Source organism: Clytia hemisphaerica, unplaced genomic scaffold, assembly GCF_902728285.1.
Source record: "Clytia hemisphaerica strain Z4C2 unplaced genomic scaffold, Clytia hemisphaerica genome assembly, whole genome shotgun sequence".
Lineage (NCBI taxonomy): Eukaryota > Metazoa > Cnidaria > Hydrozoa > Leptothecata > Clytiidae > Clytia > Clytia hemisphaerica.
This window is the reverse complement of record NW_027104081.1, coordinates 1-27177: the sequence shown is the minus strand read 5'-3', so window position 1 is coordinate 27177 and position 27177 is coordinate 1. Positions and strand designations below refer to the sequence as shown.

The 27177-nt window shown below is 34.6% G+C and overlaps 2 protein-coding genes across 2 annotated transcripts; both read right to left on the bottom strand.

Moving 5' to 3' along the window:
* Positions 1–7334: 7334 nt before the first annotated feature.
* LOC136812653 (uncharacterized) lies at positions 7335–15892 on the bottom strand. Its single transcript, XM_067069179.1, has 3 exons — positions 15535–15892; positions 9045–9314; positions 7335–8783 (listed from the first exon to the last, which is right to left on the bottom strand). Coding segments are annotated over exons 1-3 (1308 nt in total). The 5' UTR covers positions 15536–15892; the 3' UTR covers positions 7335–7746.
* A 1240-nt stretch (positions 15893–17132) lies between these two features.
* Positions 17133–25868, bottom strand: LOC136812652 (uncharacterized). The gene is made up of 3 exons (XM_067069178.1): positions 25524–25868; positions 19027–19296; positions 17133–18766 (listed from the first exon to the last, which is right to left on the bottom strand). Coding segments are annotated over exons 1-3 (1305 nt in total). The 5' UTR covers positions 25525–25868; the 3' UTR covers positions 17133–17732.
* Between the last annotated feature and the right edge of the window lie 1309 nt (positions 25869–27177).

Genomic DNA, 27177 nt, shown 5'->3' with positions numbered 1-27177 from the left:
CCGACTGCTATACCACGCGCCTTGATGCAGGGTGCACTGCTGAGATTTCACACAACTGTAGATGTTTTCAATAATGAGCTAGCTGTCAGCAGCACCCCAGACCCAATTCCCCTAACATGACATGGGTTGACCGGAAGGTTCACACTGAAGAAAAAAGTCTGCTGTGGCATCCCTGGTAAACTAACTCGGGTAATACTAGGGTAAAACTCAAGTAATTGACGTGGGGTATACCCGAAAATCCCGATGAGCAATTTACTCGAGCATTTCGGGTGGAAAAATTCCTAAAATAGAAACCCGTCTTACCCGGGTAACTAGGGTTTTCGGGTTTACCTGATTTACCCGTTTGCCCACGTCAGCCTCTTTACAGTTCAAACTCGGGTAAATCAGGTTTAAATATCAGTGGTTTTGGCGAAACATGCTCGAAATTGTTTTGTTAAAATACCGCAAGAAAAAAGAGGAAGCATCACATTTTTCATTACTTTACTTGATATATTTTCAGAATAATCACATAAGAATTCGCAAACAGTTTAACAGCATAAGAGTAATCTAGCTTCGAAATACACGATTTACAAACATCGACTGTCAACGATCCTTTTGGGGAAAAATAATTTGTTGACTGGCTCTTTTATCAACTTGATGTAACGTCTGTTCCAACTAATTCAGAAAAGGCATTTTCTAGATTTTGAATATAGAAACGATAGAAAGATGTCATAATAAAAGTAAAAATTCGTTCAAAAGATAATTTTGAGTGGATTAGTAAGGCAAGACTTAGTGATACTGTTAAGTTAAATGGCTAAAAATAATTGCAACGAACCTAGCGAACTCAAATCAATCTGTTCAAAATTATCTTTCCAATGCGATATTACTTTAAAATATAATAATACTTATGTTTAAAAATGTGACTTGGAACTGACACAAGTCAGCGAAAATGAGAATCTCTTATGAAAATCGATTTCCTTAAAGTAGTGTCAAGAAAGGTTATCCTTCAAAATTTTTGATAAAATTAATATAGTATAAAATGAAAGTAAATTGATATAAATTCTAAGTTGGTTTAGAAATTCATAAATTGTAAATACTTTGTCCACTTTAACACATTTCATAGAATAAATAAATTACTTTTAATTGATTTTTGATACAATGTCCCATTGAATGTATATGAGGTTCCAGTTCAAAAGCAGATTACAGTTGCACTCATTTGACATGACCAGGAATAACAACTGTTTGGAACACATTATACAAGAAGCTGTCACCATCTAATATAGACACAGGGAACGTGTTTGAGACTGAAAATTCATATTGCAAAAGAAATGTGAAAACAACATCGCAAATTTAAGTTGAGTTAACCGAATTTGTCGCTTTCACGAAACTCCATTGACTTTCTTCACCCTAAAAATTAAAACAAATAATGATGTCATGGAAATTCAGTAAGGTTTTGAAGCGTTTCAATTATTGTACACATTTAATGTCTGAATTTCCCTGGGGAAGGGTACTGTCACTGGTGTTCAAAAATGGACCCTAGACAATTTTTAGCTGATTTTAAAAATTTAGTGAATTTTGAAATATCCCAAGTATTTCTTTACTTATAAAAGGGACTCTGGTCAGCGACACATCCCCATCTTGCCTGAGTGCCCTAGGGAGTCCTTCAACAAAAATTTCAAACCCTCAGAACTTGAAATGGCTTCCCTCGTCAATAGTATACTGGAATATATAATGATATAGTTGACCTGTTCATTCGCCCAAATATCTTTGCATTGAAAAATAACACTTACTTGTTAAATGGGGAAGAATTTTCATCAGCTTTCGAATTTTGATTCAGTTGGTACTATGGTTGGAAGAGCCTTGTCTAAAAAAATATTAAAATTTCTCATTACTGAATTGTTACCACAAACTCCATTTAAATCTCAAGCAACATTAAAAAAGTTCGAATGACTTTTTTAAGAATTTACGGAAGGCTACAAATTCTTGTTCACAGCCTTCAATGTATTGAGCTATACAGACCAAATATTTGTGATTTTTACAGTTCGGCCATCTGTTTAACAGGCATTTTTCAACATCTAAATAGTTAAACAGACATTCGGTACTTACTTGACTTGCGGTGTAATCTGAGTGAATTGTCAATTTTGAATTCTTTGTGCATTTTAGCTCTTGTTGGGGTTGAACCTGTCAAAAAAGAATGAATATCAAAAAATATTTTCACTTTATATTGTTCTTTCTGAGTGAGGGAAGCAGGGTACGCATGTTTTATTGGATTCTCTTTCTTGAGCTACACCCATCCAAGAACTATCAGTTATTCCCTTATGAACCTATATAAGTAAAAAAAATTATTTAACTACCTGAATGACACACAACCTAATTTCAGACGTTTCTAAAGCATAGTAAGTAAAGAAAATCTTAGTTATTAGACCAGCCCAAAAAAGTTTCCTGTCTAATGAGTGCAATAAAAAAAGTTATTTGAAAGACACACAAAATCAGTAGAATTGCAATTGAAGCATTGCATAAGTGCACTTTAAGAATCTTGTGAAGATTATTGTTCCAATATTGTTCCAGTGTAAAAAAATGGAAATGGAGAAAATTGTGAACAAAATTGTAATAAGGTAAAAAAGTTTGAAAAAAGTGGACGGCGTGAAAATTTTCATCCGGCCAGTTAACTAAAATCAGTAAAATTGTAAGATTCTTGTTCACTTTTTATGAAAAAAGGTCTCTGAAGAGATTTCATGCGTGTGTGCATAACACTATTGAAGGAAACAACTTTGATGCTTTAAAGTACTAGATTATTAAAGTTTCAAAGAATTTTGCTGTTACTCAGCTAAAATTGGACTATTTTTGAAGTCTCCAACCTACCCCAAAGTTTTTAGCCTCGTTTTGAGGCTATAACTCATGACCACACCCCTAAGAATCGAAGTTTTGAAAAAATGAAAAAAATACCCTCAGATATTCACCCAAGGAACAAGTACGTGCAAAATTTCATCTGAAACGGAATATTTTTGAAGTCTCAAGCCTGCCCCAAAGTTTTAAGCCTTGTTTTGAGGCTAAAACTCGTTACCACACCCCCAAGAGTCAACATTTTGAAAAAAAGAAGAAAAAAAACCCCAGATAATCACCCAAGGAACAAGTGTGCAACATTTCAGCTGAATCGGAATATTTTTGAAGTCTCAAGCCTGCCCCAAAGTTTTAAGCCTTGTTTTGAGGCTAAAACACATGACCACCCAAGACTCAACATTTTGAAAGAATGAATAAAAAGCTCCCAGATATTCACCCAAGGAACAAGTGTGCAAAATTTCAGCTAAATCCGACCATTTTTGAAGTGATCCAACCTGCCTGAAAGTTTTTAGCCTCGTTTTGAGGCTAAAACTCGTGACCATACCCCTAATAATCAAAAATTTGAAAAAATGAAAAAAATTCCCCCAGATATTCACCCAAGGAACAAAATTTCAGCTGAGTTGGACCATTTTTTGAGGGGGGGGGGGGGGTTTCAGGGGGTACCCGATTCCGTAATTCCGCCAATTTTTTCTCCAATTTCCGTCACACCGTCTTAAATTGAACCAAAATTCCGTCACCGAAAATTCCTTTGAAATTCAATATTTTTGTCGAAAATTCCGCAAATTTTGAAAATCTTTTACCAATTCCGAAATTCCGCAAATTTTTTTGCTAAATTCCGTTTTTCCGCACTAAAATTGTCTAATTTTCCGTCTCCGTCAGAGAACCCAATTTCCGTAATTCCGTCTAAATTTTCGCCAAATTCCGCCACTCCGTCCGAAAAAAGGGCCGATTCCGCTCCTCCGCCAACCATGAAACCCCCCCTTTTGAAGTCTCCAACCTGCCTCAAATTTTTTGCCTTGTTTTGAGGCTGAAACTTGTGACCACGCCCCTTTAAAAATCAAAATTTTGATAAAATGAAAGAAAAATACAAAAACCCAGGGCTCCCAGAGATTCTGCCGAATCCGACCATTTTTGAAGACTCTAGCCTGCCCGCTGCCCCAAACAAAGATTAGCGGTGGCAGACTGACAGACTGCACGGACATAATGACAGACATTCTCAGATTCTAGCTCAACTGAAGTTGAGAATATTATTTGTTGCTGGTTGGTAAAATTGGTAAAAGTTTAGGTGATTGTAAAAAAAATTTCAAAGGGACTCCTCAGTGAAGAATTGTTGTTTCTGAGATGCACTATTTGGGATGGTTGGCCTTCAGACAAAATATGACAAATCATGCAACTGTTTTTTTTGGACAAAAAAGCAGTCATAGTAGACAAATTTCCACGCTGGATTCCGACTGTTGTTGTTGAAGTAGAAGGTGTTGTACTAGTGAGATACACCCCAAATAAACACTCTCAGATTAATTCTAGCTCTACTAAAGGTTAAAAATTTCCAGGAAACAATTTATTGGGATTACTTTATAGACTTACTTGCAAAGATAAATAATATAACTGAGATATAGTTTTGACACTTAAGTTCAAAGAACACTCTGAGGAGAAAAGAGATTGATCAGAAGAACCATGAATCAAACCAACTTCCCCTGCTGCCCTGTCAAATTTATAAAGAAAATAAAGAATGATAAAAGCATACCTTTTTTTCTTCATCCAGTCATAGTCATTGCCTTTGGAAAATTGAAGGCGATTTTCTTCATCCAGTTGTCAAAGTAAATTGTAGAAATTCAAAGTAAAATGAGAAGTACGAAGTGACGTGACGTGACCTTCCATCTTGAACTCTCTCGCAGAAAGAAAAAAAGCGCGCTCTAAATTCTCGATCGTGAAAAAAATATTTTTGCGGACGCGAAGGACCACTCAAAATCGTCCAATAACCCGAGTTCTTCAGGTAAGTGCTCGGTGCGCAGGCGCGCGCGCTAACCTGGGTTTCCCGACTTTTAAGGTAAACCCGAAATACTCGAAAAAACAACAACCTGAACAACCCGTGAATTCGGGTTAACCCGATTTACTGGAAACGAACCGGACTTCCAAAAATAGCAATTTCAGGTAAGGTCGGGTGAACCTGATACACCCGAAATTGAACCCGAGTTGATTTACCAGGGATGGCCCACTCTTTCTTTTTTCCTGCTCGGATGATCTAGACTAGCTAAAAAAAAATTATAAAAAAACCTAGCTAGCAAAAATAAAAAGTGTTTTTATTATCATAAATTTCATTAAAACAAATAGTAAAAAGAAACCTGCTGAACCTGCTGATGAGATAAATGATGTTCATGGAGCCACAGGGCTAGAAAGAATCCCTCTCGATAAAGGACTGTTGCAGGATGTTGGTAGCAGGACAAGAAAAATGGTAGAAAGAGTACCGTGATAGGTAACTCTAGAATGGAACAGGAGAGAAAGAAATATTGCAAATCAGATCCGTCTTTTGTAACATAATTTGTTCTCAACCCAGACTCTTCATTAGCTCTAAGCTATATTTATGTTCGCCCACGGGTCTGTAAATTAAATATTTTTCTTTTTTATGCGATTAACGTATACGATAACGTATCTTAGCGTATCGGTACATTCTATCTACTTGAATGTTGAATCTTGAATCATGTACTCCTGCAGTCTGCCTGACTGACAAATTTTCAACTTTTGAAAGTCAAATCTTAATTACTAGATGATACTCATAACAAACAGACAAACAGCGTAATTTGATCGGTTTTGCATTGTAAGTATTATTAGATCTGAAGTAATTTTATTTTTTATTAATGTATCTTTTATCCTTTTTTACCATGCATGCCGCCGACTCCGTAACCTTAGTAGCTATATCGTTATATACAGTGAGAGCGGGTAACTTGCATCAATGGAGGCTAACATGCATAGCCCTCAAATGAAAGACTTGGCTGGTCATTAAAATACAAAGTTGAATCAAAACAAAAATGGTAGAGTAGAGCTGCGAGCAGACAGTTACATCAATATGCCTTCTTACCTGTCTTTAAAAATACTAGGTCACAGTGTAACACACTGAGGCGACCGCGGTCAAATCTTATGAAATTTATGAATTTGTACACCATTTACCGTTTAATATGAACAGTACATAGAAAAATCCTTAAATCTTATAGAAAGTTTGGTTTGACTACAGTTAGTTTTGAAACCAGACGTTTTTCCAAGTTTTTTTTTAATCAAAATATAATTTTTAATGATATACAAAGTACAGTTTTTTTATAAGAATTATATAAATCGAAGTGATTCGCGATCTGAAAATGTCACGAATTTGAGCCCTAAAAAATTCTTTTGTTTCTAAGACTTGAAAAATAAAAAAAGTGAATTTAACTAAATTTGCCATAAAATTCATTTCAAAAATAAGATTTTTCCTGCAATACCATTTGTAGATTAAGTTTTGCAGGGATTAAATTTCTTCAAACATAAAAACCAAAATGGAAAACAAGAATTTGAAACTTTCTCAACAGAACCATATTTCAGACAAAATTTGAAGCTGAACAACATTCTTAAAAAATCCTTAAAGTTTATCGATTTATCTTAAAAAAGCTGAGTAGGCACAAAAAACTTATGCTGGCAAAGTAAAATTAACAAAAAAATTGGCTACCAGCGTCATCCAGTCTATCAAAAAGCTCCAAGTGGCCTACAGGCTAGGGGAAACCGTTCAGGCCTCCAAGCCAATTTTTTTGCCATTTAGTTAGTAAAATAGGACAAATTAGGACGAAAATAGACTAGAAATTAGGAAATTTAGTACAAATTTTAGGCTTTTGGACCAGTTTTCAATTTTCATTTTTCCCGTGACATGTGTGTTTTAAGTTCTGTCTATAGTCTATATGAAAACCAAAACAAAAGTTTGACGTTGCTTACTTTAGAGATACAAAAGGGCAGTTTCAAGCAACTAAATGAATTTGGGAAGAAATTTAAGGAAAATTGCGAATAACGATGAAGATAGACTAAAAGGTAAATAACTTTTGATAAATCTTTGCAAGGGTATAATGGTGATAAATGTGTACATGTATGGAATATTGCTAAAATACGTAAACAATAAAACTTCTAAATGGCTAAAGCAAATCCATTTATTGTAAAAAAAAGGAATCATTTTGATACAAATGTTATATCATAAATGACCTGCTTATAAAAAACTAAACTAAATAAAAACTACAAACCTTTTCTAAAATTATTAACAAGTGGTAAAAATGATAAACCTTTTTTTGATAAAAATCTGTTTCTACGTCTCTTTTTTAAATAATCTTAACAAAATGGGAAAAATGATAAATCTTTTTTCATATAAAAATCTGTTTCTACGTCTCTTTTTTAAATAATCTTAACAAAAAAATCTTTTTTGGTAAAAATCTGTTTTCTACGCCTCTTTTATTATTAACAAAATGGGAAAATAAAAAAGCTAATACTCTTTTTTATAAAAAAACAATGAGGCTTAAAATGCCCAAAAAATAAGAACAAGTTGAAGGCTGGGATGTCTAATTTTTTATCAAATAAGGGTCCAAACGAGGTAAGATGAGGTAAAAAATAAAAATAAGGCAAAAAGGACCCAAAATACCCCAAAGAATAAGAACCAAATAAGAACAGTTTGAGGCTCAAAGAGTCATAGGTCCCATAGAATCAATGTCAATGAAAACTTAGCTCTACCCATTATACTCAAACGAAGATTGAAATCTGACAACCCACCTACACTATAAGATAAAATGTACATTGATAAATCTTTAATGATGAAAATATGTCTTTACTACGTTTTTTAATAGAAGCATAATAAAATCATGGTCTAAGGATTCTTTTAAGAGATTTAACCTCTCAAAAGTTTGTGCGAAAAAAAAAGAAGTCTTAACTTTCTTCAGCTTTCACAATTTCCATAACTATTTTCTTTTTAACATCAACTTCATAACTGAAATCAGAATTAAGCAACTTGAGCTTGAGGTCGTTCATACCATCTTCTGTGTCGATATTATTCAGAGTTTCTGAACCGAACATATCGATAAGGATGTTGTTTGATAATTTCACTGTCATTTCCGGAGCATCAAATTCAACGAATACGACAACTTTAAATAGATTTCGATGCAATTTAAGGTAACTAATCTTGAAATCCTTACTGCATGAAGAACAGGAAGTCATACCTTGTGTGGATGGTGCTAACCTTTTTTGGCATGATTTACATGACCAATAGTTGTCCACTTTAACGCTAGCTATAACAGGCGTTGTTATTAGCTTGGTAGACAAGTCAACTTCGCTGAGAACCTGTTCTGGGAATTCAACGTCCAAATCTGCTGTCAGGTAACAAATTGAAGATGAGTAAGTGGTACCAAGACAAATCTCCTCGTTAATCACTTTTGAGGAGGAAAGTGAAGTCAATTGAATGAGTGTGTTTTCTCTAACCAGATGAACAAAGTCTCCCCACAGGGACAAACTGACAGTTTTCACGCCATCAGAGAAAAGGCAAGGGCGCATAAGACTTGTTTTGGTTTTGCCGAACTTATCATATTCTTTCATCTCAGTGGGACCTGAATATTTGATTTTTCCAACCGCTGAAAGAACCGTTCCATTCTCATCGATATCAGAAAGATGAACAGCATCAGCATCATTTAAACCAAAGCTGAGTTCATTGTCATCAATGTCCGAGATTGAAGAGTAGCTGTTAAAAAAATATACCTCTTTCCCTGGTACTAATTTGCCGGCACGGATGGCAGTTTTGTTATGAAAGGCGTCAAGAAATTTTTGCCTTATTGATTTGATGTCTTTATGGTTGCTGATTATTATTTTGCAAAAATCAGTTTTGCCAGTTTTGAGATGCACCGTGAAGAAATTTCTGGTACGAGCTTGATTTTGGCTGATCGTTGCAACTACGCCAACAAATCCAAGGATGTCTAAAGAAGAATAGTAACAATCAATTTGCAATACCCTGTGTTGAAAGAGAAGGCTTGACATAAGCACAAGAAATAACATTAACGCAAAACTTTTCATGACCAGGCAATGACTTTATACATAAACCATTTACTTAAACCAGTCCCACTGTATTTAATGGGTTTACTATTTTAGTAAAAGCTGGTAAGAATTAAATAATGCATTTCTGAAATGTTTGAGAAAAAAATTAAAGAAAAATGTTCTTGAATTTTACTTTTTCTTACCTCTGGCATTGGGTGGAATGGAAGGTGAAAATCTTGGGGACGGCAAGAGTGATGGAGACCCAAACAAACGTGATGGTGTATTGACCATCCCTTCAACAGCCTGCTTTTTAGGAGTCACCGGTGTCTCATTGTTATTCAAACTTTCACTGGCGTTGGGAGAAGAACTTGAACTTTTGGTGGTGTTATTACTTTGAGTGCTAGCTAATGCATCAAAGTCATCCATCTTAGCATCAGCAGCAGTTTGCTTCCTCTTTCTGTCACCTTTTGCCACTGTAATAAAGATACAGGATAATTTTTGTTATTAAAAGAAACTAAAATGATAAATAAACAAATTTTCAGGAAAATATCCACATTTCCCCTTTACTTTTTTTAAAAACAATGAAAGAATCACAAAAACTGCAAATCTATATACAAACTATTTAGAGGAGACGGCTGGTAAATAAAAACTTTAATTTGATTACTTTGTCATACCAAGTTGACGTAATCTGCTTTCTTCATCCAAACGCTTTTTCAAACTTTTACTTTTTGCTAAGGATTTCAATCTTTCATATGGCATTGGCTCAATATAAATACTATCTAAAGTCTTTGCTCTTGAGAGAGCAACATAAGATTGTCCAGATGCTCGTTCAGATTTTCCAAGATCAATTGACATTTGTTCTAGAGTAAGGCCTTGCGACTTGTGTATAGTTATTGACCATGCCAATCGCAAGGGAAACTGAATTCTTTCATAATTACTACCTAGGCTGTCAGATGTATTTGCAATAGGTGGTATGGGTACCAAATTCTGTTGTAATTCTGAAAAACTTGGACCTGAATATTGGTCAAATTGTACAATCACTGCTATTGGAAAAGATGGTGGAGTTTCATTATCCTTAAAAACAATGCTGCAAACAGTACCCATGGCTCCATTACAGAGACCAGATTCAGTCCACAAATTTCTCATTAACATTACTCTAGCTCCAACTGATAAAAGGAGAGTAGGTGCCAAGCCACCCATATCATCTAAAGAGCATTTTGCAGCTTTTTTGTCATTGTGTAAAGCAGAAATTCTAGCTATCGGTTGGTTCAGTTTTTCAAGGGCCTTGAAATTGTTTTCTGCAACATCTTTATTTCCATAGGACAACTTCAAGGCATTTGAAAAGTTAGTTTTAATACTAGGTCCAGAACGTGTCAGTAACAATTTCCAATCATCTATGCTCACATTACCATCACGAACATTACTCAAGAGGCTGCGAAATCTTTTTTGAAGAGAACTGCTTCCATCTGAGCGCTGATTCACAGTAAGCTCAATAACTGTATTGAATAATTGATAAACGAAAAATCCCTCAGCTTCAAGTTCATTTCTAGGATTGTTGTAATAAATAGGATGTCCTTTCACAGGAGGAAGTTGTCCCAAGTCTCCAGACAAGATCATATTTATACCTCCAAATGGCACATCAAACTTTCCAGTGGCTTGTTTGCATCTCCGATTCACCCAAGCTAAGTCTGTTCGATTAATTACAGAATATTCATCAATTATAATGTACCTAATACCTTTTAGCCTTTCTTGAAGTTGTATCAATGACGAGCCCTCAAGTTCGGAGTTAAACTTGCCTTTGATAGGCAATCTCAACAAGTGATGTAAAGTTTTACCTCCTACACTATAAGCTGCAAGTCCAAATAATGATGAAATGATGAGTGCATCTCCTAATAAATGTCTAAGTCTGTGAATCAAAAAACTTTTTCCACAACCTGCCTTTCCAAAAATTATCATCAACAGTTGTGAGTTACTATTAATGTGACACCTTACCATCTCAAATGCTTTACGCTGTTGATCATTTAGTTTTAAGACATTCTGTAATTCAGTGTCCTCGTCATTCAGTTGACCTTCTATTCTTAAGGTAGCTTTTTTGCTATTTATCCAAGCAGGCATTTCTAATCTAGATATTGAATTATACTGGGAACACTGATCCAGCCAATATGTTCTATTTTCACTACCACTCGAATTATCTTCTTGTTGGGGATTTGAGAAATGATCTGCTAGAAACATCCATTCCTCTCTGTAGTTGCTTATCTCATCATTGATTACTTCAGAATCATCTTCGGAATCAGAGTCCTGAGAATCGGTACCTGTTTCTCTACTCATCATAGCATTTTCAATTGTTTCTAATTCCCTTAAATGATTAGGAACACTAACAGCAGCATCTGATCGTAGAAATGTAGCCCAACACATAATAAAACCTTCATCAGTTGCATCTATTTCACCCCAAGCTGAATTTGGAGTATGTCTCCATACTTTATATTTTAGTAAACTATACTTGCAGTACTTACTATAGTGAATACTATTTGGAGAAGATGAGTAAGAAGGAAATGTTCGGATTACAACTTCTTTTTTCCTTTTATGCAACTCTTCATTGACCAAAACATAATTGGCATGAAATTGGATAAAATTCATCTCAGAAATCCTTGGATCAGAAGAGTAGTCCTCTCTAAATGCATAAATATCCAAGTGAGATTTTTTTGTACTAACTTCACCATCAACCAATTCAACCTGTCGAGAACCATCTAAGGACATGCAATAAACTTCATAAGAACTACTGTAATACTTCAATCCTAATATTTGATGGCAAACCTCTTGAACACTCATATCACGTAAACCTACCGATCTCATCATTAATTTCTTTATTGCAGAGCTTGGGGAAAAATTATCAGAGTTTACTTTTGAAGCCACATGAGTGAACGCATCCTGTGTAATATCACTGAGCTTCTCTGGCTTAGAAGCATACTTTGTCAAATATTCAACACATGAGTGGTAATCAACTACTACACTGATATCAACATTGGCTCTCCATCCTTGTAATAAAAAACACGTTGGTGCCTGTTGACTCTTGGGTCATTTCTTGAAGTTACAACTTTTGCTCTGAACCTTTCAACACCATCTCTAGATTTCACCTTTTCAAATTCCAAATGTGTTTTCTCGTTTACTTCAAAAGGAAAGTGAAATCGACATGTTGTGTCATCATTTTTTTGCCGAAGACAATATGCCGAACTACAAAGATGTTTTTCGACAGAGTTAACAAGATTGGCATAATCTGTACTCATTTCCTCTGGATTTAAGTTTCTATAATCCACTTTACAGGGATGTACCTGGGGTTTGACCCAGTTTTCTCCCTCCATAGGATTGCAAGTACAAAGAAGCTTATCAACATAATCACACACTTGTTTCTCAGCCTGGCTACCTTCAGCAATAATTTCATTCAACTCTTTTTCCTGAAAAGCAACATTCTCAGATTTTAATTTTTGCGATGCAAGGTAACCTTTCAGAGCAATATTTGTTAATTCAACCAAACCTGGATCGTCTTCTAGTTTAGCAACACCATGACAATGAATGGAACCTCTAGAAGCATATTCAAACCTGTACCAGTGCCATGTAGCTTTTAGCAAATTATAAAGCCAATGCTTGACAAATTTGTTTGTACGCTCAGTGAAGTAATAGTCTACTACATGAGGATTCTCTGTAATAAATTTTCTTATTCCATTCACATCATTGACATCTACTTTAAATTTACTCAAAAGATCTGGCCAGTGAAACTCTGCCATAGAAAATGTGAAAAAAAATTGTAAATACCCCAACTTGTTTAACTGTTGCTGTCAGATTGTTTCGTACTTTGTTCCAAAAAGAACGTGATCCACTTACATCTTTGGTGTAATAAAATACCTTTTTCATCAATTCATTAGCACAGTTAGAGTTTAACATTTCATTGAATTCATCCAAAGTAAAATTCATTTCCCCTGGATTCCTTTTAATGTACAAATTTCCCCTGCTCAAAATTCTTCTACGATACAATATGTTGAAAGCCCAGTAGGCAAATCTAGGATGTGCAGCAAAACGATAGAAGTAATTGTCATCATTGACATCACAGAATTTGAGTAAATGACGAATCTTTAATGAAAAGTTTTCAAGTTCATTAGACGCTATAGTTCTTTCCAAGGCAAGGTTAGTTGGATCACCTTTGCCATCAGGAAATAGAGTTGGAAAAGCCATAGTAGCTAAAAATGGAGTATTGAATTCATTGATTGGTTCAATACCAATAATATCCAGTTCAGGGATATTGTTGATAAAATGAGAGAAATTTTGTTTTTATGCATTTGTGTGTTCAAAGAAGAAGGTACAAATGAACTCATTTCATCAGGCCTTATGTCTTCTTCATTTTCAGGACCAAGGTCTGTTGTAATTTCATCTTCACTATGCTCACTTTCTGATTCAGAAGAGCTATCCTCAGTGGACTCTTGACTAATAGAGGAATAAAGTTGTCCATTTAGAGGGAGATCCTCTATTCGATTTTGATCAATAGTAACATCAGAATAAACAGGGTTATTCTTCACAAGCCATTCAAGAGCATCTACAACTTTTTGTTTCCTGACCTTGAAATCTCTAGAGTCAACACAAGATCCCTTTTTAGATATCTTAATTATTGGTATATCAGAGGGCAAATTTGGCAAAACATTTGCAACTGTCTGAACATCTGAAGGAAATGTAATAACATGACCTTTATATGCTCTCTGTCTACCTCTAGGTTTACAATAAACATTCATAATAGGTAATGCTCTAGCAATCAACATTTCCTCAACCTGCGAAAGATCTTTCAGCTCATGAGGTACTGGTGACGGGATCATGTTATTCTCACGACTGACTGAATTTTTTAGGCCATTGTTTATCTCGTTTACATCGAGTGCACTCTTGTTTAGAAACATTAAACCAAGCCTCTGCACAAACTTCGCATTGCTTTATTTGCATTTTATACATTTCATTGTAGAAGTCTAGAATAGTAAGATGTTCTGTCTGTTCGAGATGAGAGCTTACAGCACCTGACGATTTCATGGATATTTTCTTTTCAACTTTCTTTTGACTTTCAATTTTTTTGTTTGTTAAATTTTCTTTTATTTTTCCAATTGAATGTTTTATGCAAGTCTGAGAACCCTGAAGTTTAACATTTGATACAGAGTCTTTTTGAATCTGATTTTTATTGTTTGTTTGCTGTCTTTGCTTACCCTTAAATTCAACTTTTTTTTCAGTGTCTTTTTTGAGACAATAGTTGTGATCAAATTCCACTTCTGAGGAAATACACTTGACCCCTTTACAATAATCATGATCATGTACCTTATTTTGAAAAGAGACGGATGATTCATATGCAATAGGCACTTCTGTATTTTCTATTACCAAATCTATATTTTCATCAACACTGTTAATTACATCCTCCTGAACATAACAACAAAAAAACCATCCTTCCTGGTATTGATACTGAATATCCTCAAAACAATGATAAACTTCTATGCTCTCTAAGAGGTCATCAATATAAAACCATTTATTCCTATTCGAATCAAACGAAGCAATTGTAAAGTGGGCCCCATGATTACGAACTGAAGACCTGAGACTATAAGAAATGTTTCTGATTTTGAGAGAGCTATGGATTTTCACCAAGTTCATGAGATTTTCAGCAAACTCAATAAACAAAACTGACGATGGAACAATGTCTAAATTACTTGCAGGTATTTTGGTTTGACAATTTTGACACACAATTTCTTGAACTAACAAATTCGATGATGAAAATAATAAGTCTGGCCATTCATTGATCACTGCATCATTTATAGTTTCATTCCAAGAAAAATATTGCAAAAATGTTGAGACCGAGTCTACACAATGTTGGCCACAATTTATGCAAATTTGATTGAAGTTATAAGTGCTACAAAACATTATCCTCTCTAAGTCATTTCTAAAATCAAAGACAGATTCTTGAAAAATTTGTGAAAACTCGGCATGACAATCTCTTGCTCTGAAACTAGGACAGTGATCAATAATGTGGCTCCAAATTGGATTGCGAACTTCATTAGACACTAGATACTTAAGTTCTGATTCTTTATAGATGCGATCTTTGTGAAGAGTTTTTAATTCTGTATATTTGTCACACACATCAAGAAGAGAGATCAAAAGTGGACTGTTAACGTAAGTTCTGTCTAAGAGACCAAATATACTATGGTAAAAAAGATCAATGAACGAATCAATCGCACAACTGTATGTCCCTGGGGTAGAACGTACCGAATTAGGAAGATGTAACTCACGAATTACAACATTTGTAAATCTGGGAATACTTTGCTTTTTCAGGTGGTTTTCAATTGAACTGTTCACATTAGATGATTGAGTGGCCATACTCTCTTTAGCTTTCATGCTAAGTTTTCGAGCTTTCATAGTCTCTTTAGCTTTCATGCTACGTTTTCGAGCTTTCATATTAGCTTTCATGCTAGTTTTGAGTTTTCATACTCTTTTTCAGCTTTCATGCTAGGTTTTGTGTTCCATACTCTTTAACTTTAGTGAATACCCAAAATATTTGAGCTAAAGTTTTGATTTTGTATTCACTGCAATCCAAATTAATAAACACATGAAAAGCTACATGTATTCCCAAATTTAAGCTGTATTTCTAAAGTTATACAAATATAATTAAAAAATAATTACTTTTAAGTGCTAATTGGTTCCCTAGTCTTGTCTTTAATTCTTGATCTTCTTTTGAAAAGGAACAAATTCACATGGGGACACTGTTTTCATGCTGTTGTAACAGTCGCGTCGAAAAACTATGGAGTATATTGTACTTTTTCCTTTAAAACTGTTTTATCTCCGTAATACTTTGCACATACAGAAATCTAAGGAAGATAATTACTTTTTCCGAGCGAGTGTTATTCAGAGACTTCAAAGATAGAGAAACGAGATTGTTGATTTCGTCAGCTTTCCGTGACTTTAGAGAACGGATTACCGCGCGCAAATATGCGAGATTTTTCACCATACAAAACGTCTCTGAATACACCGCTCCGCGGTCGATAAACTAGGTCACAGTGTAACACACTGAGGCGACCGCGGTCAAATCTTATGAAATTTATGAATTTGTACACCATTTACCGTTTAATATGAACAGTACATAGAAAAATCCTTAAATCTTATAGAAAGTTTGGTTTGACTACAGTTAGTTTTGAAACCAGACGTTTTTTCCAAGTTTTTTTTTAATCAAAATATAATTTTTAATGATATACAAAGTACAGTTTTTTTATAAGAATTATATAAATCGAAGTGATTCGCGATCTGAAAATGTCACGAATTTGAGCCCTAAAAAATTCTTTTGTTTCTAAGACTTGAAAAATAAAAAAAGTGAATTTAACTAAATTTGCCATAAAATTCATTTCAAAAATAAGATTTTTCCTGCAATACCATTTGTAGATTAAGTTTTGCAGGGATTAAATTTCTTCAAACATACAAAAAACCAAAATGGAAAACAAGAATTTGAAACTTTCTCAACAGAACCATATTTCAGACAAAATTTGAAGCTGAACAACATTCTTAAAAAATCCTTAAAGTTTATCGATTTATCTTAAAAAAGCTGAGTAGGCACAAAAAACTTATGCTGGCAAAGTAAAATTAACAAAAAAATTGGCTACCAGCGTCATCCAGTCTATCAAAAAGCTCCAAGTGGCCTACAGGCTAGGGAAACCGTTCAGGCCTCCAAGCCAATTTTTTTGCCATTTAGTTAGTAAAATAGGACAAATTAGGACGAAAATAGACTAGAAATTAGGAAATTTAGTACAAATTTTAGGCTTTTGGACCAGTTTTCAATTTTCATTTTTCCCGTGACATGTGTGTTTTAAGTTCTGTCTATAGTCTATATGAAAACCAAAACAAAAGTTTGACGTTGCTTACTTTAGAGATACAAAAGGGCAGTTTCAAGCAACTAAATGAATTTGGGAAGAAATTTAAGGAAAATTGCGAATAACGATGAAGATAGACTAAAAGGTAAATAACTTTTGATAAATCTTTGCAAGGGTATAATGGTGATAAATGTGTACATGTATGGAATATTGCTAAAATACGTAAACAATAAAACTTCTAAATGGCTAAAGCAAATCCATTTATTGTAAAAAAAAGGAATCATTTTGATACAAATGTTATATCATAAATGACCTGCTTATAAAAAACTAAACTAAATAAAAACTACAAACCTTTTCTAAAATTATTAACAAGTGGTAAAAATGATAAACCTTTTTTTGATAAAAAATCTGTTTTCTACGTCTCTTTTTTAAATAATCTTAACAAAATGGGAAAAATGATAAATCTTTTTTCATAAAAATCTGTTTCTACGTCTCTTTTTTAAATAATCTTAACAAAAAAATCTTTTTTGGTAAAAATCTGTTTTCTACGCCTCTTTTATTATTAACAAAATGGGAAAATAAAAAAGCTAATACTCTTTTTTATAAAAACAATGAGGCTTAAAATGCCCAAAAAATAAGAACAAGTTGAAGGCTGGGATGTCTAATTTTTTATCAAATAAGGGTCCAAACGAGGTAAGATGAGGTAAAAAATAAAAATAAGGCAAAAAGGACCCAAAATACCCCAAAGAATAAGAACCAAATAAGAACAGTTTGAGGCTCAAAGAGTCATAGGTCCCATAGAATCAATGTCAATGAAAACTTAGCTCTACCCATTATACTCAAACGAAGATTGAAATCTGACAACCCACCTACACTATAAGATAAAATGTACATTGATAAATCTTTAATGATGAAAATATGTCTTTACTACGTTTTTTAATAGAAGCATAATAAAATCATGGTCTAAGGATTCTTTTAAGAGATTTAACCTCTCAAAAGTTTGTGCGAAAAAAAGAAGTCTTAACTTTCTTCAGCTTTCACAATTTCCATAACTATTTTCTTTTTAACATCAACTTCATAACTGAAATCAGAATTAAGCAACTTGAGCTTGAGGTCGTTCATACCATCTTCTGTGTCGATATTATTCAGAGTTTCTGAACCGAACATATCGATAAGGATGTTGTTTGATAATTTCACTGTCATTTCCGGAGCATCAAATTCAACGAATACGACAACTTTAAATAGATTTCGATGCAATTTAAGGTAACTAATCTTGAAATCCTTACTGCATGAAGAACAGGAAGTCATACCTTGTGTGGATGGTGCTAACCTTTTTTGGCATGATTTACATGACCAATAGTTGTCCACTTTAACGCTAGCTATAACAGGCGTTGTTATTAGCTTGGTAGACAAGTCAACTTCGCTGAGAACCTGTTCTGGGAATTCAACGTCCAAATCTGCTGTCAGGTAACAAATTGAAGATGAGTAAGTGGTACCAAGACAAATCTCCTCGTTAATCACTTTTGAGGAAAGTGAAGTCAATTGAATGAGTGTGTTTTCTCTAACCAGATGAACAAAGTCTCCCCACAGGGACAAACTGACAGTTTTCACGCCATCAGAGAAAAGGCAAGGGCGCATAAGACTTGTTTTGGTTTTGCCGAACTTATCATATTCTTTCATCTCAGTGGGACCTGAATATTTGATTTTTCCAACCGCTGAAAGAACCGTTCCATTCTCATCGATATCAGAAAGATGAACAGCATCAGCATCATTTAAACCAAAGCTGAGTTCATTGTCATCAATGTCCGAGATTGAAGAGTAGCTGTTAAAAAAATATACCTCTTTCCCTGGTACTAATTTGCCGGCACGGATGGCAGTTTTGTTATGAAAGGCGTCAAGAAATTTTTGCCTTATTGATTTGATGTCTTTATGGTTGCTGATTATTATTTTGCAAAAATCAGTTTTGCCAGTTTTGAGATGCACCGTGAAGAAATTTCTGGTACGAGCTTGATTTTGGCTGATCGTTGCAACTACGCCAACAAATCCAAGGATGTCTAAAGAAGAATAGTAACAATCAATTTGCAATACCCTGTGTTGAAAGAGAAGGCTTGACATAAGCACAAGAAATAACATTAACGCAAAACTTTTCATGACCAGGCAATGACTTTATACATAAACCATTTACTTAAACCAGTCCCACTGTATTTAATGGGTTTACTATTTTAGTAAAAGCTGGTAAGAATTAAATAATGCATTTCTGAAATGTTTGAGAAAAAATTAAAGAAAAATGTTCTTGAATTTTACTTTTTCTTACCTCTGGCATTGGGTGGAATGGAAGGTGAAAATCTTGGGGACGGCAAGAGTGATGGAGACCCAAACAAACGTGATGGTGTATTGACCATCCCTTCAACAGCCTGCTTTTTAGGAGTCACCGGTGTCTCATTGTTATTCAAACTTTCACTGGCGTTGGGAGAAGAACTTGAACTTTTGGTGGTGTTATTACTTTGAGTGCTAGCTAATGCATCAAAGTCATCCATCTTAGCATCAGCAGCAGTTTGCTTCCTCTTTCTGTCACCTTTTGCCACTGTAATAAAGATACAGGATAATTTTTGTTATTAAAAGAAACTAAAATGATAAATAAACAAATTTTCAGGAAAATATCCACATTTCCCCTTTACTTTTTTTAAAAACAATGAAAGAATCACAAAAACTGCAAATCTATATACAAACTATTTAGAGGAGACGGCTGGTAAATAAAAACTTTAATTTGATTACTTTGTCATACCAAGTTGACGTAATCTGCTTTCTTCATCCAAACGCTTTTTCAAACTTTTACTTTTTGCTAAGGATTTCAATCTTTCATATGGCATTGGCTCAATATAAATACTATCTAAAGTCTTTGCTCTTGAGAGAGCAACATAAGATTGTCCAGATGCTCGTTCAGATTTTCCAAGATCAATTGACATTTGTTCTAGAGTAAGGCCTTGCGACTTGTGTATAGTTATTGACCATGCCAATCGCAAGGGAAACTGAATTCTTTCATAATTACTACCTAGGCTGTCAGATGTATTTGCAATAGGTGGTATGGGTACCAAATTCTGTTGTAATTCTGAAAAACTTGGACCTGAATATTGGTCAAATTGTACAATCACTGCTATTGGAAAAGATGGTGGAGTTTCATTATCCTTAAAAACAATGCTGCAAACAGTACCCATGGCTCCATTACAGAGACCAGATTCAGTCCACAAATTTCTCATTAACATTACTCTAGCTCCAACTGATAAAAGGAGAGTAGGTGCCAAGCCACCCATATCATCTAAAGAGCATTTTGCAGCTTTTTTGTCATTGTGTAAAGCAGAAATTCTAGCTATCGGTTGGTTCAGTTTTTCAAGGGCCTTGAAATTGTTTTCTGCAACATCTTTATTTTCCATAGGACAACTTCAAGGCATTTGAAAAGTTAGTTTTAATACTAGGTCCAGAACGTGTCAGTAACAATTTCCAATCATCTATGCTCACATTACCATCACGAACATTACTCAAGAGGCTGCGAAATCTTTTTTGAAGAGAACTGCTTCCATCTGAGCGCTGATTCACAGTAAGCTCAATAACTGTATTGAATAATTGATAAACGAAAAAATCCCTCAGCTTCAAGTTCATTTCTAGGATTGTTGTAATAAATAGGATGTCCTTTCACAGGAGGAAGTTGTCCCAAGTCTCCAGACAAGATCATATTTATACCTCCAAATGGCACATCAAACTTTCCAGTGGCTTGTTTGCATCTCCGATTCACCCAAGCTAAGTCTGTTCGATTAATTACAGAATATTCATCAATTATAATGTACCTAATACCTTTTAGCCTTTCTTGAAGTTGTATCAATGACGAGCCCTCAAGTTCGGAGTTAAACTTGCCTTTGATAGGCAATCTCAACAAGTGATGTAAAGTTTTACCTCCTACACTATAAGCTGCAAGTCCAAATAATGATGAAATGATGAGTGCATCTCCTAATAAATGTCTAAGTCTGTGAATCAAAAAACTTTTTCCACAACCTGCCTTTCCAAAAATTATCATCAACAGTTGTGAGTTACTATTAATGTGACACCTTACCATCTCAAATGCTTTACGCTGTTGATCATTTAGTTTTAAGACATTCTGTAATTCAGTGTCCTCGTCATTCAGTTGACCTTCTATTCTTAAGGTAGCTTTTTTGCTATTTATCCAAGCAGGCATTTCTAATCTAGATATTGAATTATACTGGGAACACTGATCCAGCCAATATGTTCTATTTTCACTACCACTCGAATTATCTTCTTGTTGGGGATTTGAGAAATGATCTGCTAGAAACATCCATCCATTCCTCTCTGTAGTTGCTTATCTCATCATTGATTACTTCAGAATCATCTTCGGAATCAGAGTCCTGAGAATCGGTACCTGTTTCTCTACTCATCATAGCATTTTCAATTGTTTCTAATTCCCTTAAATGATTAGGAACACTAACAGCAGCATCTGATCGTAGAAATGTAGCCCAACACATAATAAAACCTTCATCAGTTGCATCTATTTCACCCCAAGCTGAATTTGGAGTATGTCTCCATACTTTATATTTTAGTAAACTATACTTGCAGTACTTACTATACTATAGTGAATACTATTTGGAGAAGATGAGTAAGAAGGAAATGTTCGGATTACAACTTCTTTTTTCCTTTTATGCAACTCTTCATTGACCAAAACATAATTGGCATGAAATTGGATAAAATTCATCTCAGAAATCCTTGGATCAGAAGAGTAGTCCTCTCTAAATGCATAAATATCCAAGTGAGATTTTTTTTGTACTAACTTCACCATCAACCAATTCAACCTGTCGAGAACCATCTAAGGACATGCAATAAACTTCATAAGAACTACTGTAATACTTCAATCCTAATATTTGATGGCAAACCTCTTGAACACTCATATCACGTAAACCTACCGATCTCATCATTAATTTCTTTATTGCAGAGCTTGGGGAAAAATTATCAGAGTTTACTTTTGAAGCCACATGAGTGAACGCATCCTGTGTAATATCACTGAGCTTCTCTGGCTTAGAAGCATACTTTGTCAAATATTCAACACATGAGTGGTAATCAACTACTACACACTGATATCAACATTGGCTCTCCATCCTTGTAATAAAACACGTTGGTGCCTGTTGACTCTTGGGTCATTTCTTGAAGTTACAACTTTTGCTCTGAACCTTTCAACACCATCTCTAGATTTCACCTTTTCAAATTCCAAATGTGTTTTCTCGTTTACTTCAAAAGGAAAGTGAAATCGACATGTTGTGTCATCATTTTTTTTGCCGAAGACAATATGCCGAACTACAAAGATGTTTTTCGACAGAGTTAACAAGATTGGCATAATCTGTACTCATTTCCTCTGGATTTAAGTTTCTATAATCCACTTTACAGGGATGTACCTGGGGTTTGACCCAGTTTTCTCCCTCCATAGGATTGCAAGTACAAAGAAGCTTATCAACATAATCACACACTTGTTTCTCAGCCTGGCTACCTTCAGCAATAATTTCATTCAACTCTTTTTCCTGAAAAGCAACATTCTCAGATTTTAATTTTTGCGATGCAAGGTAACCTTTCAGAGCAATATTTGTTAATTCAACCAAACCTGGATCGTCTTCTAGTTTAGCAACACCATGACAATGAATGGAACCTCTAGAAGCATATTCAAACCTGTACCAGTGCCATGTAGCTTTTAGCAAATTATAAAGCCAATGCTTGACAAATTTGTTTGTACGCTCAGTGAAGTAATAGTCTACTACATGAGGATTCTCTGTAATAAATTTTCTTATTCCATTCACATCATTGACATCTACTTTAAATTTACTCAAAAGATCTGGCCAGTGAAACTCTGCCATAGAAAATGTGAAAAAAAATTGTAAATACCCCAACTTGTTTAACTGTTGCTGTCAGATTGTTTCGTACTTTGTTCCAAAAAGAACGTGATCCACTTACATCTTTGGTGTAATAAAATACCTTTTTCATCAATTCATTAGCACAGTTAGAGTTTAACATTTCATTGAATTCATCCAAAGTAAAATTCATTTCCCCTGGATTCCTTTTAATGTACAAATTTCCCCTGCTCAAAATTCTTCTACGATACAATATGTTGAAAGCCCAGTAGGCAAATCTAGGATGTGCAGCAAAACGATAGAAGTAATTGTCATCATTGACATCACAGAATTTGAGTAAATGACGAATCTTTAATGAAAAGTTTTCAAGTTCATTAGACGCTATAGTTCTTTCCAAGGCAAGGTTAGTTGGATCACCTTTGCCATCAGGAAATAGAGTTGGAAAAGCCATAGTAGCTAAAAATGGAGTATTGAATTCATTGATTGGTTCAATACCAATAATATCCAGTTCAGGGATATTGTTGATAAAATGAGAAATTTTGTTTTTATGCATTTGTGTGTTCAAAGAAGAAGGTACAAATGAACTCATTTCATCAGGCCTTATGTCTTCTTCTTCATTTTCAGGACCAAGGTCTGTTGTAATTTCATCTTCACTATGCTCACTTTCTGATTCAGAAGAGCTATCCTCAGTGGACTCTTGACTAATAGAGGAATAAAGTTGTCCATTTAGAGGGAGATCCTCTATTCGATTTTGATCAATAGTAACATCAGAATAAACAGGGTTATTCTTCACAAGCCATTCAAGAGCATCTACAACTTTTTGTTTCCTGACCTTGAAATCTCTAGAGTCAACACAAGATCCCTTTTTAGATATCTTAATTATTGGTATATCAGAGGGCAAATTTGGCAAAACATTTGCAACTGTCTGAACATCTGAAGGAAATGTAATAACATGACCTTTATATGCTCTCTGTCTACCTCTAGGTTTACAATAAACATTCATAATAGGTAATGCTCTAGCAATCAACATTTCCTCAACCTGCGAAAGATCTTTCAGCTCATGAGGTACTGGTGACGGGATCATGTTATTCTCACGACTGAATTTTTTAGGCCATTGTTTATCTCGTTTACATCGAGTGCACTCTTGTTTAGAAACATTAAACCAAGCCTCTGCACAAACTTCGCATTGCTTTATTTGCATTTTATACATTTCATTGTAGAAGTCTAGAATAGTAAGATGTTCTGTCTGTTCGAGATGAGAGCTTACAGCACCTGACGATTTCATGGATATTTTCTTTTCAACTTTCTTTTGACTTTCAATTTTTTTGTTTGTTAAATTTTCTTTTATTTTTCCAATTGAATGTTTTATGCAAGTCTGAGAACCCTGAAGTTTAACATTTGATACAGAGTCTTTTTGAATCTGATTTTTATTGTTTGTTTGCTGTCTTTGCTTACCCTTAAATTCAACTTTTTTTTCAGTGTCTTTTTTGAGACAATAGTTGTGATCAAATTCCACTTCTGAGGAAATACACTTGACCCCTTTACAATAATCATGATCATGTACCTTATTTTGAAAAGAGACGGATGATTCATATGCAATAGGCACTTCTGTATTTTCTATTACCAAATCTATATTTTCATCAACACTGTTAATTACATCCTCCTGAACATAACAACAAAAAAACCATCCTTCCTGGTATTGATACTGAATATCCTCAAAACAATGATAAACTTCTATGCTCTCTAAGAGGTCATCAATATAAAACCATTTATTCCTATTCGAATCAAACGAAGCAATTGTAAAGTGGGCCCCATGATTACGAACTGAAGACCTGAGACTATAAGAAATGTTTCTGATTTTGAGAGAGCTATGGATTTTCACCAAGTTCATGAGATTTTCAGCAAACTCAATAAACAAAACTGACGATGGAACAATGTCTAAATTACTTGCAGGTATTTTGGTTTGACAATTTTGACACACAATTTCTTGAACTAACAAATTCGATGAAAATAATAAGTCTGGCCATTCATTGATCACTGCATCATTTATAGTTTCATTCCAAGAAAAATATTGCAAAAATGTTGAGACCGAGTCTACACAATGTTGGCCACAATTTATGCAAATTTGATTGAAGTTATAAGTGCTACAAAACATTATCCTCTCTAAGTCATTTCTAAAATCAAAGACAGATTCTTGAAAAATTTGTGAAAACTCGGCATGACAATCTCTTGCTCTGAAACTAGGACAGTGATCAATAATGTGGCTCCAAATTGGATTGCGAACTTCATTAGACACTAGATACTTAAGTTCTGATTCTTTATAGATGCGATCTTTGTGAAGAGTTTTTAATTCTGTATATTTGTCACACACATCAAGAAGAGAGATCAAAAGTGGACTGTTAACGTAAGTTCTGTCTAAGAGACCAAATATACTATGGTAAAAAAGATCAATGAACGAATCAATCGCACAACTGTATGTCCCTGGGGTAGAACGTACCGAATTAGGAAGATGTAACTCACGAATTACAACATTTGTAAATCTGGGAATACTTTGCTTTTTCAGGTGGTTTTCAATTGAACTGTTCACATTAGATGATTGAGTGGCCATACTCTCTTTAGCTTTCATGCTAAGTTTTCGAGCTTTCATAGTCTCTTTAGCTTTCATGCTACGTTTTCGAGCTTTCATATTAGCTTTCATGCTAGTTTTGAGTTTTCATACTCTTTTTCAGCTTTCATGCTAGGTTTTGTGTTCCATACTCTTTAACTTTAGTGAATACCCAAAATATTTGAGCTAAAGTTTTGATTTTGTATTCACTGCAATCCAAATTAATAAACACATGAAAAGCTACATGTATTCCCAAATTTAAGCTGTATTTCTAAAGTTATACAAATATAATTAAAAAATAATTACTTTTAAGTGCTAATTGGTTCCCTAGTCTTGTCTTTAATTCTTGATCTTCTTTTGAAAAGGAACAAATTCACATGGGGACACTGTTTTCATGCTGTTGTAACAGTCGCGTCGAAAAACTATGGAGTATATTGTACTTTTTCCTTTAAAACTGTTTTATCTCCGTAATACTTTGCACATACAGAAATCTAAGGAAGATAATTACTTTTTCCGAGCGAGTGTTATTCAGAGACTTCAAAGATAGAGAAACGAGATTGTTGATTTCGTCAGCTTTCCGTGACTTTAGAGAACGGATTACCGCGCGCAAATATGCGAGATTTTTCACCATACAAAACGTCTCTGAATACACCGCTCGCGGCGTAATTTTCAAAAATGTTTTAAAGTATAAATTTTTTCTTTTTTTAAACCTCTTAATTTTTGGCACAGGTATGGCTCTTTGAAACGAGCCAGAACATTGATTCGTTACTACGCGAAGTCTTCCGTACACTGAAACGTTTTTGGCGCATTGGCGTAAGGGTACTTACAAAGATTGTTTGATTTTCAGTTGGCGTAAAGTAATAATTCCAGCTCGGCGTGAATGACTCCATAATCCATCGATTTTTAGCTTCCATTTGGCTAAATTTGCTTTCCCTTGCTTGCGCTCGCGTCAATTTATTAATTATGTTGGCGCATGCGCCTCTTTTCCCATCTGTTGCACCCTTATTGAAAAATTTAATGTTGGTACAAAAGAAATTTTGCTTGGCGTGAGGCTTGCTGCACGGAAAAATATCTTCGGCGCGAGATTTCGTGGAATCCATACTGGCACAAGACGCTATATATTTTTTGGATCCGGCATCATATCATATCATGCAGGAATAGTGTCAGGACTTGCAGGCGACTTAGTAGGATTGGGGATGCGTGTGGTTATTTTACCTTAAGCGTTAAGGGAATTAATTTTTGCGGCAGCTAATTTTCACGAGACAGCTTTCCTCGCAAAATAATTTACTTTTCGTGGGACTTATTTTCGCGACTAACTAATTTTCGCACACGTGAATTTAATTTTGCAAATTGGCGAATTTTTTCAGATTTTCACATTTTTTGTTAGTTTGATTAAGAATTTTATGTGTACAGTAGAGTCTCCATAACTTGAACGGCTACGAGGAATGAAAGTGTATTCGAATTATAGACATTCGAGTAATGGAGACTCATTTAAGAGAGTTTCTTAGCTGAAAGAACTTTTAGCGTAGAAAACTTAATTTTTTGCAAGGGATTGTACCGTGAAGTCCGGTAACTTGCATCATCAGTGGAGGGAAACTTGCATTTAGCCATCAAATGACTGACCAATCATCAAAGCAGTAAAATTTCAAAACAAATGGAACTACGCAGCTCCACTCACAGTAGGGGAGTCAGCCAAATTTTCAAACTTAATCAGAAAAAACAAAAGTAGGCTCATCTGATAGCCCTAAACATAAGAAAAAAATGAGGGGTCACCTTTGAGAAATGGTAAAGTATTTCAAAAGATATAAGGAAATGGATTGTGAAGAACTCACTGTTTTGGTCAAAACACGTCCAACCTCTTCCAAGCCAAAGCGAAAGTGCCGCTCGCACCAAAATATTCCGCAGAAGCAGACTACAAAGATGATGTCACACACATAAATATTATCTTTTGAACGCAAAG

Bases quoted from the DNA above. Each gene is read 5' to 3' on its own strand.
- LOC136812652 (XM_067069178.1), bottom strand. The intron at 18,767-19,026 runs GTAAGAAAAAGT...ATTCTTCTTTAG, and splicing joins CATTCCACCCAATGCCAGAG to ACATCCTTGGATTTGTTGGC.
- LOC136812653 (XM_067069179.1), bottom strand. The intron at 8,784-9,044 runs GTAAGAAAAAGT...ATTCTTCTTTAG, and splicing joins CATTCCACCCAATGCCAGAG to ACATCCTTGGATTTGTTGGC.